Source organism: Camelina sativa, chromosome 5, assembly GCF_030686135.1.
Source record: "Camelina sativa cultivar CO46 ecotype springtype chromosome 5, ASM3068613v1".
NCBI lineage: Eukaryota > Viridiplantae > Streptophyta > Magnoliopsida > Brassicales > Brassicaceae > Camelina > Camelina sativa.
Genome location: NC_141884.1, coordinates 35,898,584 through 35,916,179, shown reverse-complemented (window position 1 = coordinate 35,916,179; position 17,596 = coordinate 35,898,584). Strand labels below are relative to the sequence as shown.

Genomic DNA, 17,596 nt, shown 5'->3' with positions numbered 1-17,596 from the left:
CCATCAGAGTACCACCCACGCAACTGACGAGTGTCATTACCTCCAGAAGGTCTTGATGGAGCGATACAAGAAAGGGGCAATAGTCGTCGAGCCCGACAGAAGCAAGACAACCCGACCTGGATGAAGCGACGCCAAGCGCGCCGAATATATCGCTCGAAAATTTGTCAAGTATTCAAAGGTACTAGCCGACCAAAGCGAAGACGAGATGCAAATTCAGAACCTACTCACCGAACGGCGCGAAGACAGCGGTAACGAAAAACGACCGCATACAGACCGCAAGCCCGACCAACGTCCTCCGACGATACGACGAATCAACATGATAATGGGCGGGCTAGCCGGATGCAACGATTCGGTCAGAGCGATCAGAGATTATACTAAGAAGGCTGAAATGACGAAATCTTAGCCGTCAAGGTTCGAGGCTGAAGGCATGCCAATCACTTTCGACGGAAAAGATCTAGAAGGTTTGGATTTACCGCATAACGATCCATTGGTCGTCGAACTCTTGATCGGTGAAAGTGAGGTGACGAGAATATTGATTGACACTGGAAGCTCAGTCAACGTCATCTTCAGAGACGTGTTGGCCAAAATGGAAGTCGGCGAACGGGACATTATGCCAGAATGTCACTCTTTAACGGGCTTCGACGGGGATCATCTTATGTCCGTCGGCACCATCACCTTACCAATCTTCGTTGGGAGGATAGCCAGATACTTCCGGTTCGCGGTTATCGACAAGCCAATGATCTACAACGTCATCCTTGGGACCCCATGGCTCCACAAGATGAAAGCCGTCCCGTCAACATATTATCAGTGCGTTAAGTTCCCAACTTCGAAAGGAATATACACACTGCGTGGCAATCAGCAAACCGCACAGGCCTGTTTCCTGATCGAGCATACGCTTCGCACCGGAAAGAAATTATAGCAATCAAAGCAGCGGGTCGGTGAAAATAGCACGTCACCGACAGACGGAAAGCCGACTGCCGTCCAACAGGGCGTTGCCGCGGTCGAGGAAGTGAGCCTAGACGAGAACGACAAGAAACGATGCGTAAATATCGGTACAGAGATAACATCCGCCATGAGGAACGAGTTGATACTCTTCCTCAAAACCAACATCTCAACGTTCGCATGGAGCGTGGCTGACATGAAAGGAATCGACCCAAATGTCACGACCCATGAGCTCAATGCCGACCCAACGCATAAGCCGGTCAAACAGAAACGGCGCAAGTTAGGCTCTAAACGATCGCAAGCAGTGAACGACGAAGTTGACAAACTCCTCGGCGCCGGGTCAATCATGAAAGTAAAATATCCAGAGTGGCTAGCTAATCCGGTGGTCGTCAAAAAGAAGAATGGAAAATGGCGAATTTGTGTCGACTTTACCGACCTTAATAAGGCTTGCCCAAAGGATAGTTTCCCATTGCCAAGAATCGATCAGCTAGTCGAAGCGACTGCAGGCAACGAGCTGTTAACCTTTATGGACGCCTTCTCCGGTTACAACCAGATTCTAATGCACAAGGACGACCAGGAAAAAACATCATTTATCACAGATAGAGGGACGTACTGCTACAAGGTCATGCCTTTCGGCCTGAAAAATGCGGGAGCGACGTATCAACGGTTAGTCAATAAGATGTTTGCCGAGCAACTCGGCCGGACTATGGAGGTCTACATCGACGATATGCTCGTCAAGTCACAGCACGCAAAGGATCATATCGCTCATCTGCGACAATGCTTCGATACCCTTAATAAGTATGGGATGAAGCTTAACCCGGCCAAATGCACATTTGCAGTCAAATCCGGCGAATTCCTTGGGTATCTGGTAACCAGACGAGGCATCGAGGCGAACCCGAAGTAAATTAAGGCGATCATTGATCTACCACAACCAAAGAACGCCAGAGAAGTACAACGATTAACTGGACGGATCGCTGCTCTAAACCGTTTTATATCCAGATCAACTGACAAGTGTCTACCATTTTACCAGCTTCTCAAAACAAAGGGCAAGTTCAAGTGGACCGAGGCCTGTCACAGCGCGTTCAACGAGCTAAAGAACTATTTATCGACCCCACCGATCTTAGCAAAACCAGAGCTCGGCGAAATCTTATTTCTTTATATCGTGGTCTCAGAGTCGGCCGTCAGCGGTGTACTCGTTAAAGACGATCGAGGAGAGCAACGACCCATCTTTTATATAAACAAATCACTCGACGACGCGGAAACTCGTTACCCGACAGTCGAGAAGGTGGCCCTGGCAGTCGTCACGTCCGCAAGAAAGCTCCGACCATATTTCCAGTCGCACACTGTCGCTGTCCTGTCCAACCAACCTTTACGATCCATACTGCACAGCCCGAATCAATCGGGCCGACTAACAAAATGGGCAATCGAACTTAGCGAGTACGACATTGAGTATCGAACTCGTCCAGCTGCAAAGTCCCAAGTACTCGCTGACTTTCTGATTGAACTACCGTTTGGGGAAGCCGAACCAACACCCACTGACCCGTCAGATGATTGGTGGACCCTACATGTGGACGGGGCATCCTCTCATCTTGGGTCAGGGATAGGGATTCGACTAACTTCGCCGACCGGAGAAATTTTGGAGCAATCCTTCCGTCTCCGATTCCAAGCAACCAACAACGTCGCCGAGTATGAAGCACTCATCGCCGGGCTTAAGCTCGCTAACGGAATGCAGATCAAACGGATACGAGCTTTTTGCGACTCTCAGCTTGTCACCAACCAGTTCAGCGGCGAATACGACACTAAAAGTGAGCCCATGGCAGCCTACCTCGATGTCGTCAAGATTCTGTCAGAGGGGACAACGCTCCGGCCGATGCTTTGGCAGCACTCGCTTCGACATCGGATCCCGATCTGCGACGAATCATCCCGGTATAAAGCATTGATACGCCGAGCATAAGTGAAACGCATGCCGAGACTTGTCTCGCACTCCACCAGCCCAATGAAATCAGAACCACCTATCGAACGATGAGGTCGCACCGAGGGTGCAAACCTGCGTCTGGCAGCAACGCGACAGATTGGCGAGTTGAAATCCGAGCATACCTAGCTGACGGCGACGTGCCGACAGACAAATGGGCTAAGCGGAGATTAAAGGATAAAGCCGCCCACTACACCTTGATGAAAGATCATTTGCTTTGATGGACGGCGTCAGGAGCCCTTTTGCTTTGCATACACAGCGACGACACTGAACGCATGATGATGGAGACACATGAAGGAGCTGGGGGAAATCAGTCAGGCGGCCAAGCCTTAGCACTACGAATCAAGAAGCACGGCCATTATTGGCCAACTATGATATCTGATTGCGAAAAGTTCGTCGCCAAGTGCGAAAAATGCCAGCGACATGCCCCCATTATTCATCAGCCGACTGAACTCCTACGAGCCGGAATAGCCCCTTACCCTTTCATGCGTTGGGCGATGGACATCATTGGCCCACTACCAACTTCCAGACAAAAGCGATATATACTCGTCCTAACCGATTATTTCACCAAATGGGTCGAAGCCGAGTCTTACGCAAATATCAAAGCTCGGGACGTCCAACTCTTCGTCTGGAAATACATAATCTGTCGCCACGGTCTCCCATATGAAATAGTCACTGACAACGGATCGCAGTTCATCTCCCTGCAATTCGAAAATTTCTGTGCAAGATGGCGGATCAAACTAAGCAAGTCGACGCTGCGGTATCCACAAGGCAACGGCCAGGCCGAAGCTACCAACAAAACCATACTCGATGGTCTTAAGAAAAGGCTAGATGCCAAGAAGGGTGCCTGGGCCGACGAGCTTGACGGAGTACTTTGGTCCTACCGAACAACACCAAGGACGTCCACTAACCAAACCCCATTCTCCCTAGCCTACGGGATGGAAGCAATGGCACCCGCCGAAGTCGGCAGTTCCAGTCTCCGACGAATAATGCTCGTCCACAACACCGCACTCAACAGTCAGATGCAAATGGATAGGCTCGACGAGTTGGAAGAAGAACGGGACAAAGCACTCCTACGAATCCAGAACTATCAGCTTGCCGCAGCCAAATACTACAACAAGAAAGTCCACAATCGGTATTTCGACGAAGGCGATCTCGTCCTCCGTAAAGTCTTTGAAAATACTGCCGAGCCGGATGCCGGAAAAATGGGGGCAAATTGGGAAGGTACGTATATAGTGTCGAGGGTCGTCCACCCCGGCGTGTACGAACTACTAACAATGGGCGGCAAACCAGTGCCGAGATCTTGGAATTCGATGCATCTCAAGCGTTACTACTACTAAAAGTCACCAAGCGAGCTCGGCTATATCCAGCTCGTCCTTTCTATAGTTTAAATAAGCATATAAGTGTGAACTACGATCGGCTTGATCCCTTCTGATTGGGGGGTACGTAGGCAGTCCCGTTTTACAAGACGCAGCCGCCAAAAATATAAAATTTCTTTTTCAAGAATGAATTGTCGTTTATAAGTTATTTCAGTCGTTATCCTGGCCCGGTAACGACCCGACGTTCCGACGTATTTTTTAAGCCGAGTCGCACTCGCACACATGGTAAGCCGACTTTTAGCGGTCGCCCCTGATTATTTTAAGCCGAGTCGTCACTCGCACTAAAGGGTAAGCCGACTATTAACGGTCGCCCCCGGTTATATTAAGCCGAGTTTAACTCGCATAACAAAGATAAGCCGACCGTCATGAGTCGCACTTTTTTCAAAAAAAAAGAAGAGTGTAAAAGTAGAACTCTCAAAAGTAACATGAAATTTGACTTATTTAAAAGGGGGGATGCAACAGCCTGATGTGGGTGCCGACCCTATTACGGCACAAACTAAAAAAAAAAAGAGAGCTACACCAAAGGAAAGACAAGTCATTCAATTCCTAGATCGGCGTTGGAAGGCTCGTTAAATTCCAACCCGCCGATTGTCGTCTGCCAATAGCGGCATGATTCTTTCACATCCTTCAGCAGATCCATCGGAACAGCCATGCCTCGTCCAACCATGTCTTCAAGGTACGCGCAGATCCCTTCAGCACAACTACTTTCGCTAAAGTAGTGCTTTGTGCTCTCCAACTGCCTCACGTAACGACGAAGCACGTCGATACGATCACGACAAGCTTCGATCTCCTCCCGCTCCTCAAACGGCCTCCGACCAAGGGTATCAAGGTCGCCCTGCTCAAGTGTGGGAACTACCACTTCCGCACAAAAATCTTCGCGCCGGGTACGCTCTTCCACCAAACGATCCCATCGCCACTTCGGGAAGAAAAACCCTTCGTCGATCAGCGGTTCAAGACATTCCACAACCCCGTCAACACGACAGAAATCGTAGTAACGTTCGAACAAACGACGGGTGGCAATGATGGAAGCTCTTAGCCGTTGGATGCGAGCATTGTAATAGTCGAGTTCCGACTGAATCACCTCGTCAGACCTAACGCCGAGCTGTGCCCGCGCCCTACGCAACCATGCTGATCTAGTCGTCACCGGCATCAGAATAACTTCTTCCTTCCTGCCAACAAAAAAAAAAAACAAACAACAAACTCAACAAAGACAGGACTAAGGAAAGGGAAACACAGAGCCTATTTATAGAACGAAAGGCACAAGTCCCAACAGGCGCAAGTTTCAAAACAGAAAACGCATTTAATGACACCAAAAAGCAACGTTTCGAAAAATAAGGCATTAAATAGAGTAGGAATAAATGCCCCAAGGGCAGGAATAAAGTTTCGGAAGGGAGCCGACCCCTAAACACGGCACATAAATGTACATGGGAGCCGACCCCAAAATATGGCAAACAGAAGATAGTATGAGGGAGCCGACCCCTCGACACGGCGACAACGGAAGAGTCACGAAACTAAGCCAACAACCGGCGACTCATGCCCGGGAGTTAACGGACGAGGAAGTCCCTCGGCAGCTTGCTCCTCAGCTCCATCAGAAGGGTGGTCGTCAGCTTGCACCTCAGCTCCATCAGAAGGACGATCGTCGACCTTCTCCTGCTCGTCCAGATCTTCACCCCCAATCTCCCCACTCTCCGATCCGTCACTCCCACCCTCGTCGTTACAGACCTCGGTATTCCCGCTGATTGGGGAAACGATCCAAGTCGGAATTGGGGGAAGAGGCCCGGCAAAGATCTGAGACATGTCGAAATCAGCTTCGGTAATATCCGGCAGATCGACCTCTTCAACCTCGCTCTTGAGTTAGCCCATCACGGCCGTAACTTGGTCCTTAATCCCCTCATCGAGCAAAGAAATCCGACCCTCGGCAACGAGCGTTTCGAGCATCTGGACGTTCCCAACAGCTTGGTTGTACTCAAGAAACTTCTCCCGCGACGCTTCAACCGCTTCGGCATAGCTTTTGTGCTTCAATAAGAGTCTCTGCACGCAACCAGCCACCTCGAGGAAAGCGTTGATTTGCTCGTGGTGCCCATATTCATCACGTCGATCTCTAAGCCTCCTCGTCTCCGAGTTAAGGGTGAGCTTCAGACCGTTACAGGCAACTTCAGCCTCCTCAAGCTTCGTCGTAAGGGAGTCTCGTTCTGTGATCAACCCGCTCCGGTGATGTTCGAGTTTGGCCACAAGGTCGCTAAGTCTCTGGTTGGACCGCACCGCCTCCCCCAATTGTGCCTCGAGGCGCTCGATCCTCTCACTCGACTCCCCAGAACGCTCCCCTTCCAAGTTCCGAACACGGCGCTCGTAGCGAGAAGCCAGACGATTGATACGCGCAATAAACTATCAAAGTGAAAGAAAATGACAACCATAAGAAAAAACGAGTAAAGGAAGATTAAAGGCAAGTTGGTTTAATCGACAAACCTCAAAAGACGCTTGAGCAACGCCGGTAACCGCGTCGGCCTCTTTCATCTTCTCAACTGCAGGAAGACGACCTTCACCAAAGTGGATTTTCCGAAATAACTCGGCGCAGGACCGCGAGTCATCCGGAAAAGGACGAGCCCCGGAAGAATGCGTAAAGTTCCAGCTGAAGTCGACCGATTTAGACTTCTTTGATGGGGGAGACTGCTCTTGTTCGGGACCATCCTTCCTTTTCTGCGAATCTTTCACCACCTCGGCGACGCGACCAGGAGTCCCGACCACCTTCTTCCTTGGAAGTGTCTCCTCTGGACCAATATGACGATTCGGAGGAAGGGATCTTGGACGCATCCTTGAAGGGTCGTCCACAACCCGACGAGAGGAAGGAGAAACCCTTTTTGACGAGCCAGAGCTTGGAGGATTGGCACCCGGACGAGCATCTTGACGGGGAGCGGAACGAGGCAGCAGCTCCGGAGCTCGGCGATAACGAGCAGACGCGTTGGGAACACTCAAGTTCATCTTACCCATCGTCCCGGCTACAACACAAAGCAACGAAATTAATTGGAGAACTCAAGGAGCAGCAAAAAAAAAAAAAAAAAAAAAAAGGGTTCAACTACACTAGGATGTACCTGTCTTTCTTCGAGGATCGGAGGTCTTCCTTGAACGCCCCTTTTTCGACTCGGTACCTGGCCAAACGTAAGGGCAGAAAGCTTTGATCGCGTCTATCTCGGCTTGGAACGAAGGAGGGTATGGGAGCAAACACCTTGGAACAACAACTAAAAAAAAAAAAGAAGAGGGGGGGGGAAGGGTTAAGCACAACCAGAGAATAGTGCAAATAAAATATACTAGGCAAGAAGGGTCGGCTACCGGGTGAAGGGTTCCACCCAGAAAACCAAGAAATCGACGGATCCTCCAAAACCCCCTCACCGACTTCAAGAAAGAAGTACGAGCCCTTCCAATTATATGTTTTGCCCTTAGCACCCTCGACGAGCGTCGTCTTCCTTCCCGACGCTACATAGTAAATTCCAGGAGTTTTGTCTCGGCTCGACGGGTTCAGACACGTCAACTCTTCCAAATGATCACAAGTAAGCTTAACCCCCGCAGCTTCGGCCATAATCGAAAGGCCAACAGCATTTCGAAAGGTCGCCGGGGCAAATTGAGAAATGGCCGCCTCACGACGAGCAAAATATGTCATCAGGAAAGACGGCAAAGGGAAGGTAAGCCCGCACTCGGTGAAGTACTTCTCCGAAAGGCAAATAAAGCCGGAAGGAGCATCCCAGGGACGCTGAAATGGTTCTGGAATCAGAATTCTCGGTTCGGTGTTTAATTTCCCAATGCGAACTGCATCAGACGCCGCTCCCGGTTTCAACGTCGACGGAGGGAAATGAGAGAAAAGGTTCTCGGTTGGCAAAGGAACGTTGTCCAACTCGGGAAAGGATGGGTCATTGATCAATGGCTCGTCTATCAGGGAAGGAATCCTGCAAGGCAGACCCGACGAGCTTGGAACCGCCAACCCTGGAACGAGACGACGTCTCAATTCTTCAAATCGAGCCATGTCTGAACCCGCCGAAGATGAATCAGAAGGACTCCGAGAACGGCCCTCCCGGCGAACGGACCTATTAGAGCCATCAAATTCGGAACACGTCGCTCGTCGAAGGTGGCTCTCGACGGATGGATCGGACGATTGAGAACGAGGGGAGTTCATAGTAAAAGTACGACGCACTAAAATCAAAATAACGACGAGATAAGAAGGAGGGAGTATACCTGAACGATGAGCACCGAAAAACGCGAGAAGAAGATAATGAGAGAAACGGAGAAGTGATATTTATAGGAGAAGGACGAAGGATCTGGAAGCGTCATCATTACGACACGCGCCCTATAACGGTACGATTTCCGGATCTCACGCGCGTCGATCACCGCACACAACGATTCGACCCCAAAAGTTGGGAACCGTTCCTTCACGCGCGACCCTTCGCTCCTTCACGGCTGTTCTTCGCCTAAAGACTACGAACTAAAGGCCACGGGGGGGGGACTACTGTTGGGGGTGGATCCACACCCCAAACAACAGGCCTGGCCCAGAAAAAGCCCATGATAAATCTCCAAAGGAAGGGAGGGTATTATGGTCTTTTCGTATAGACAAACCGACACGATTTCCTATAAAGGGAGACGTACGGTCCGCAAAACAGGGGGATCGAGAAAAAGGAAAAGAATCGGGATAGCAAGTACGAAAGCCTCAGCTCGTCCAAGTGGAAATCTACAGTTTAGACTCAATAGCTCGGAGGATCGACGAGATAGCAACTCGTCGATTATTCTCGTTTATACTTGTAACTCGTTTAAGTCGAGTTGTAATCCGTCCTTTTGTGTCTCGGCATCAATATAATAAAAGAGAACTTCGACCCTCCTTTGACCGAACTAAACATATTAATTGTGACCGATCTGGACATCAACAATCGGTTGGTCAACAACTGACGACTCCAACTCATTAGATCGGAATGGAATAAGGTGCTGTTCGTTTCGTGATCTAGACGCAATATCTGGATGTAGTATCTGAACACAGTATCTAGACGCAGCATCTAGATATTGTTCGTTAGCGTTTTTGGTTTAATTCATCCAAAAATTGTATCTGGAGCAAACTTTGTTTGTTTTGTAATCTGGTTTAGATATCTGGATATAATACATGAAAATGATTAAAATACCCTCCATTTTGTGGTTTAGTAACTTTAGTGATTTTGGTTATGTTTATAGTTAAATAATTTTCATATTAAATTTAAATAAACATCTAATAAATATTTAAAATTAAAATCATCTTTTATAATTTAAAAATATACTATAAAAATATTTTGGTTATAACAATTAATATTAAACATGTATTTTCTAAAATATCACAAAACACATTATATTTAAAATATTTTGGTTATGTTTAATCAACATCTAGAATCTTATAATAATCCTTCAAAACAAACATAATTCAAAATTAAACAAAAATACAACAGAATATGTTTGCAATTAATTTTAAACAAAAATAGAGTGTGCTATCAATTTAAAAAATAAGTATCCACTTCTCTCAATGTTCCATGAGTGATGATCCTCCTCCTTGAGACAAGAGTGCCATGGTTCCCCATGAGTGATGATCCTCCTCCTTGAGACAAGAGTGCCATGGTTCCCCTGCAACAATCAGAACTCATCATAAGTGAACAATATCAAGTACTAGTGTATCAAAGTACTAGTGAACTCATCGCATCTTTACCATGGTAAGTGAACAATATCAAGAACTAGTGTCAACGAGAATTAACAAACAAAGCAAACACAAGATTGCTAGAACATTCATTGTTGGTACTTGCCATTTGGTGGATGAGGGAAGGAAGGTTCATGAGTAGCACAATGTGTTAAAACCTTAGTGTCATGTGCTCTACCAGGAACTCCAACATAAGCAAATATAAATTTCATGCTGAAGTTACAGATTGCTAGAACATTCATTGTTGATTCAGATTTTCTACCTCTATATGCTTCTACACTATTAGATGGAGGGCGAACAGATATATGAGTTCCATCCAGAGCACCAATGCAGTTTTCAAAAAAAGGCCAATACCTACTATCTTTTACTAGTTTAGGACTAGGTTTTGCAAACTCACCTCTGGATGGCTTCACTATATCTGCCGTAAAAACCCACAGAGATATTGAATTCACAAATGTAAAGTCACAAAACCACAAACGTAAACGTAACCACAAACGTAAAGTCACAAAACCAACATAAAAACTAAAAGCTCACTAGAAGCTCAAATCAAAAACTAAAAGCTCACTAGAAGCTCAAATCAAAAACTAAAAGCTCACTCATATGAGCATCCAAAGCATCTAAAAGCTCACTAAAAGCACACTTAAAAGAGATCGTTGAAGGGATGAAGGATTCAAAAAGTCTTACCTCTGAAATTCAAAGAAGCAAGGGACGAGATATGATTCAGTGGGAGCAGCTCAATGAGAGATGCTTCGTTCTTCTTCCGAGACGAGACGTAGAAGGAGGAGAGAAAGCCCAATTCGTTACAGGTGCTATGGAGAAGGAGAAGAGGAGAGGAATGTGGAGAATCGTCGGAGATCCATCGAGCTTCTCCGATGGTGGCCGAAGAATTAGGGATTTTAGGGTTCTCTGTATTAGAATTTTAGGGATTTTATTTGTAATTGTTTGATAAAAATAAGGGTATATTAGACTTTTAAAATGTTTGGATGAGTTCACTGTAGCCAAACTCTCATTTTTTTCTCATCCAGAAATTCTAAATTTTTTGGATGAGATTTTAAAATGTATCCAGATATTGTATTCAGATGAGTTCCTAATTGTTACTAAACAAACAATAATCTGTATCTGCATCCAGATACTGCATCCAACACACCAAACGAACAGCACCTAAGATGAAAAACAAAATAGGTATGTTCACATAGTCATGGCGGAAACTAGCAACAATGTCACATTTTTATTTAATGAATTAATTATTTTACCCAATCTTATGTAAAACAAATTGATTTTATAGGTCAAATATCATAATATTTATAGTGTTAATAAATAATAAAATGAGAATTTAACCCACATATTTAATAATATTTTATTAATTTTAACATATTTCTTTATAACCACATTATATAGTATTTATTTTTTTTATTTTTTTTATTTTACATATTAATACAGATTTAATAACAAAATATGTCGCGATACTATTTTAAAATTTTTTTGAAAAGTTAATGTTGTAAATAAAAAATTAAATAAGTAAAACTAAAAAAATATAAAATTATTAATATACTAGGTTCGGACCCGCACGTACGTGCGGAGTTATTTTTGTCTTATTTTTTAAAAAATAAAATTGTCAAGCGATCAAACTCGTCTAATATGTCTGATTTCAACGTTTAAATTTTTTTGACTCGAAAAAACCCCATTTCTCGTAATTCAAATGAGTAAATAGTATGTCCATATATGTTCTGCTTGAATTCTTGTTCTCAAATTCGTGTCCCGTACTTTGTCATACATGAATATACCCACACAACATTCTCATAACCTGATTACTATGGAACTAATTTGAACGATTCCCTAAAATATAATAAATCTGTTGTTTAATTTTTTTTTCTTCTTAATATGTAAAATGGGTCAGTTTGGCAACATGGATATTTGATACGATTTTTTTTTAACCCTTAAATGTATTCCCCAATTAATAGTATAGATTTTCTTCAATTATTGAATGAAATATTCCTTAGTTATACTAATGACAATTTAATGTAAATAATATAGTAAGAGAAGGGCAAATAATAAAATAGGATAGAAAGTGTGAGTATTTTATATCGGAGATACAATAAGATATTTTATTAAGGAGAATTCTATTAATTTGGATATTATTAGTTTTTTAAGTAATATATGTGTCCGTAATTGATGGAGAAATAAAATTACAAAATTGTTTCGTGAGGGGGAAGACTATAATTGGTCATTAGATCCCTTATATAATTGGTCTTAGTTATGGTATTATATCACTGAATTTTATAAATTTTAACTGCTCATTAGATCCCTATATATCTCAGCTATTAGTATAATATTATTACTTGTTTTCATTTTTATTTGACTGGATTATCTAAATTTTAAGATTTTTGTAAAAACACTATAACTACATATTTATATATAATGTTTAACTACATAGTTATCCAATTTAAAGTATCTATTCATGTCATTTTAATTGGTGATTATATGTTTTTTTGGGCAAATATAGTTATTGATTTTAGCAAAAGAATAAACATTGAGCCAGTTTCAAATGATCTTCGATTATTTTACCATTAGAGCTTTATAATATTATTAGAAAGATAACATTATTTATATTTCTGAAGATATGATTTTAAATATATATTTTTACATCTCATAATATAGTTATATTATTATATTACAATACATAGTGAAATTAATTTAATTTTGAAAATATATAGGGGATAATATTTATCAAATTTTGAATAATATTTACCAATTTTAGAATTTATAGGAATAAAATATTGTGTATATAAATAAATGGAATAGCAGTGGCAATTGACCATATATATATATATATATAGTAGTGGCAGTTTTATGTAATTTTATGGAATATTAAGGGTAAACAATAAATTGGCTACAGAGCTCTCTGGTGACGACACGTCAGCTTTTTCTCTAGAATGCTTCTCTTTTAATATATAGGGATATTCTCTTCCATGTCATTTCATTTTACTAAACAATCGAAAAATGTCAAATATTTCAATTGAAAACCGGTCAAATATAATTGGTATCCGTAAGTTAACCAATTTGGTTGGTTCAGCATTATAAAATTAATATTAAAAAAAAAAAAAAAACTGTGATTTCAAAGAAGTTCACCTGGGTTTTCTCGAAAAGTCAGAGATGTTTCAGGTGACCGGCACGGCGGCTCCGGCGACTCCGTCTACGTCTTTTCTGTTTCCCAATTCGTGGAAACGACCGCTGATCCTTCCTCTCCGGAGCTCAAAGACCTTCAAGCCTCTCGCATTTCTCGATCTCAAAGGAGGCAAAGGGTACTCACACAACTCGCTAATTTCACATTTGCTTCTCTACTGAAATCGGATCCGTAATTGTGAAATTGCGGTCTTGAAATCAGTGATTGTAATGTTTTCTGATTCAAAAAAAACTTTAATTTGAAAATTTTGATAATTGCAGAATGAGTGGGTTCCATGAGGTTGAGCTCAAAGTTCGTGACTATGAATTGGATCAGTTTGGTGTTGTCAACAATGCTGTTTATGCAAATTACTGCCAACACGGTTAGTTTTAATGTTGAGAAAGTGTTTTCATACATTTATGGATTTTGAGTATTGGAACATCTTGCCATTAGTTGCTTCAGATTGTGTTGTTTAAATTGGAGTTTCAGAACACATTATTGACAGATTTGGACTCTGCATGATCCAAATTTATTCCTTTTCTGCGTCTTAGATAATCTAATTGGAACATTTGTGAATGTGGTTGAATAAGTGTGACAATATCTTGCTAGAAGATTGAATAGTTTAATTCAGTTGTCATGTTGTTGCTTCAGATTGTGTCAAACAGGAGTTTTGGATGTTATGCTTGACAGAATCTGGAATGCATGATTAAAGTTGCTCCTTTTATAAGTCTAGTTGGAACACTTGTGATTGTGAATGTGGTTGAGTAGAACTTGAGAGTATTGTAAGGATAATTGTATCAAGATCTTTCTACTAAGTTTAGAGTCTTGCTAGTGAAAATCGGTTTAGTATTATTGATTGTGTACGTAGCTATGGTCAAAGAGGAATTTAAGATTGTTTGCTTGAAAGAACGTGGACTGCATAATCAGTTACTTTCTGAGTGAGTCTGATTGGAACATTCGTGAATGTGGTTGAGTAGAAATTGAGAATACTTGACCAATAAATGTTCAAGGTCTTGCTACTAAGCTTAGAGTCTTGCTAGTTTGGAATCTTTCTGAGTCAGATTGTGTACTCTTCTATTGTCAAAGAGGAGTTTCAGCTTGCCTTTTTGACAGATTCGGGACTGCATGGTCGATAGTTACTTTATACATGTTCTGAATGAGGTTGAAAGAATTGAATGTGTTAAGATATTGCTAGTTAAGTTTTAGTCTTGCTTTTCGCATTTATCTTCGGAAAATTTTGAGAAGTGGATGGTTCTGTAGTTAGATAGAGTTGAGGTGTGCGCTACTTATAAGTTAAATCCCATTCTTACCAACTATTTCGCTTGTTGATATCTTTCTAACTGAAGGTCGACACGAGTTTCTGGAGAGTATCGGTATCAACTGTGATGAAGTAGCCCGTTCTGGTGAAGCCTTGGCAATTTCAGAGTTGACAATGAAGTTCCTTGCACCTTTACGTGTAATAGTTATAATATCCCTCTTCTCTAAAACTTAGTACCTCACACATTAAGCTATGTCAGTGTCTTGTGGTATATTCATTTCATCTCTTTGAACAGAGCGGAGACAAGTTTGTGGTGAAAGCGAGGATATCGGGCACATCTGCTGCGCGTATTTACTTCGATCATTTCATCTTTAAACTTCCAAATCAAGAGGTTAGTTAATATTCTCATTAAGCCTTTTGTGTTTTGGCTGCTATGTTTTGTGCTTAGTTACTAATATGAATTCTTTTGATATGATGATATCTATTAAACAAAGCAGCCTATATTGGAGGCCAAAGGAACAGCTGTGTGGCTTGACAACAAGTACCGTCCTGTTCGTATCCCATCTCGTATACGCTCTAAATTTGTTCACTTCCTACGTGAAGACGACGACGTTTGATTTACCTCATTATCCCTATTAAACGTACTTAATGTGCCTGTAAAATTAGCTCATATATGTTTATAAATATAAAATATGTATATTTCGGATAATGCAAACAAAATGCAACATTGGATTTCTTCTCCTGCCGTTACAAGACAACGAACTTGCACGTGAGGAAGCAAGCGACCGCATGAGAAAACAAAAAAAACACACACAAAGAGATTATCAAATCATAGTAAAAAAAGGAATACAAATACGTAAACCAAATATTATATGTAAAATTCATGTCGCTAAATGTTGCATAAGTTCATAATCTTTAGAGGAAAAACTATATCAGTAAGATTGACTTAAGACAAAGGAGCCAAAGACAACTACATCAAGCAGAGACATGTTAACAATGAAGCTAAATGAAGATGAGTGGTTAAAATACTAGAGTAGTAGAGTGTGATGCAAGATGTTGTTGTGAAGATAAGTGGGCTATATAAGAGTTATTAATACTATATATTCTTTTGTTTTCTATGGTGAGTATTATTCTTAACTTCTTCTTAATTCGTCGTATCTTTTTTCATTATTAAGGTGTTTAATTAAGGGAAACAATGATCAAATGTATACAAACTCGAGAAACACAAACCAAAGAGTAGTTGTGCATGTTTAAGGAGAGAAGGTGATTCCGGGTAGAACAATGTACTAATAACAGTGGTTGCTGTTGTCAGGATCCTGGACATGTTTTTCTCAGGAAAAATATATAGTTGGTGCAACAAAGGCAAAAGGGTATGATGAGTGATTCCATTAATAGTTTGTGACACGTTTGATAAAATCATTTTGAACAAAATTCTGGAGCTGCTAAATATTGGCTGATCACTTCTTCTTTTTGTTTGTGGCTTTGTCCATGTTTTGTATTAATTCAACCTCTCAGGATGTTGTGTTTTTGGATTTTTCTGGATGAATGTTTGAGTTACGTGAAGGAATCAAGTGAATGGGTCTCTGTTTCCCCTATTTGCTCTAGTGGACGCTACTTGTTTGTTTCCCGAACTGAACTCATAAAGTTGATAGGTTGAGGGTGTTTAACCCATAAGCGGTAAAGCCAAGCTTCGCATTCATTCATTTCATTCACGTAAAATTAGATTCTCTAACAGCCGCAAACAGATTTGAGCAAAAAAAAAAGGCAACTCAACATTATAAATTACAAAAGTAAAAGCATCGGAAGTAGATCATCATAGTTTAGTGTGTTAACTAAACTATGATAAGTATTGAGAGAAAGGAGCTTGATGCTGAGCTGGCAGCAGAAAGGAAGAGAAGAAGAAGTTAGTTAGTAGTATCAGATCATGAGGATCACTATAAATAGAAGAGAGAGTGTTTAGTAAAGATGATCCTGCGTGATCAACATTGTGAGTTTGTTAGAGACTGCGTTCTATGTTCTTAGAAGATGAGAGAGTTTGGAGAACTGTAACTCCATGCTTGTCGATTAGGGTTTGAGTTTGTAACTAGGATCGAGAGAGATAAGAGAGAAGAGATCGTGACCTTCATTCTTATCAAATGCTGCGCATCAGATATTAATTAAAATTCATACATTAAACATAAAAAGAGGCAATTTCCTTTGATATTAATTAAACAAGGCCTCGGATACAAAGCAGCTTCAAGATAGTTAGGATTTTCGACCACCAGACCACCACCTTACTGCATTGCCTTTAAGATAGGAGTAAACAACTTCACCTAGACCTGATGCATCACCTTTTAGATAGCAGTAAACAGTTTCACCTAGACCAGTCACAGCGATATCCCTCACATCACCGATTTCCGCAACCGCAGCCTCCCCATACATCTCCGTCCACTCCTGAAATTAAAACAAAAATTGATTTTAAGATGAAGCAACAATAGCAATATCCTTTTGCCGCTCCTCCTCAAGTAGCGCTACTTTATCCCCAAAAATGCAAAAACAATAGGACCTTAAACACAAAAACAAAGCTCTGATTAATTCTCTAGTCGACGAGGAAAAATAAAATCTCTATCCCTCCTCCATACCTGCTAAGCCATATCCCAAATAGAACGGTATACCTCGAGATGCGAACTCGCCGACAACACTCTTCACTTTTTTTACAATCAGCTCTAAAATTCACAATGATGACCAAAAATTTAAGAAACTTAAAAAAAAAAAAAAAGAAAAAAGCAGAATAAAACCGATGCGTTAATCAGGAAACACAATACCATTTCTGCTACTATTAGGGGATGAAGAAAAATTGCGCCGACGTCCCACAGATCTCCCTACCTGCGCAGCAACGACGGATCCCAGACTCTTCAGCGGCTGCATAATCGGAAACTAGGGTTCGTCTCTCTGATTCTTGCCACGAGGTATGTTTTTTTTAATACCTCCTATACTGTTGTGCCCTCGTTCGAAAATTTTGTTATATTTCTCATTAAAAATAGTAACTTGGCCAGCCCATTTCAATTTCTATGTTTTTGGTAATTGGACTTTACAGTTGTTTTTTATATTGCCAAGAAATAAATACTTTTATGTTAAGTTTAATCAAATTAAAGTTGTCAAAAAGATAGGTCATATACAAAAGCCAAAAGGCGCATCATATTTGATG

The 17,596-nt window shown here is 41.9% G+C and overlaps 2 protein-coding genes and 1 long non-coding RNA gene across 4 annotated transcripts; 1 reads left to right on the top strand and 2 right to left on the bottom strand.

Moving 5' to 3' along the window:
* Positions 1–6,147: 6,147 nt before the first annotated feature.
* Positions 6,148–8,458, bottom strand: LOC147944798 (uncharacterized). The gene is made up of 4 exons (XM_087512722.1): positions 7,621–8,458; positions 7,383–7,529; positions 6,760–7,289; positions 6,148–6,678 (listed from the first exon to the last, which is right to left on the bottom strand). The coding sequence occupies exons 1-4, from the start codon at positions 8,456–8,458 to the stop codon at positions 6,148–6,150; spliced, it is 2,046 nt and encodes a 681-aa protein (XP_087368848.1).
* Positions 8,459–12,997: 4,539 nt separating this feature from the next.
* LOC104787861 (acyl-acyl carrier protein thioesterase ATL3, chloroplastic) lies at positions 12,998–15,149 on the top strand. The gene is made up of 5 exons (XM_010513512.2): positions 12,998–13,290; positions 13,433–13,533; positions 14,498–14,607; positions 14,705–14,800; positions 14,907–15,149. The coding sequence occupies exons 1-5, from the start codon at positions 13,142–13,144 to the stop codon at positions 15,024–15,026; spliced, it is 576 nt and encodes a 191-aa protein (XP_010511814.1). The 5' UTR covers positions 12,998–13,141; the 3' UTR covers positions 15,027–15,149.
* Positions 15,150–16,508: 1,359 nt separating this feature from the next.
* Positions 16,509–17,442, bottom strand: LOC147944797 (uncharacterized). 2 transcript variants are annotated; one of them, XR_015558549.1, is made up of 3 exons: positions 17,214–17,442; positions 17,031–17,114; positions 16,509–16,954 (listed from the first exon to the last, which is right to left on the bottom strand). It is a non-coding gene; the product is annotated as an uncharacterized LOC147944797 (long non-coding RNA). The 2 variants fall into 2 exon arrangements; XR_015558548.1 differs by having other exon boundaries at positions 16,509–16,842.
* Between the last annotated feature and the right edge of the window lie 154 nt (positions 17,443–17,596).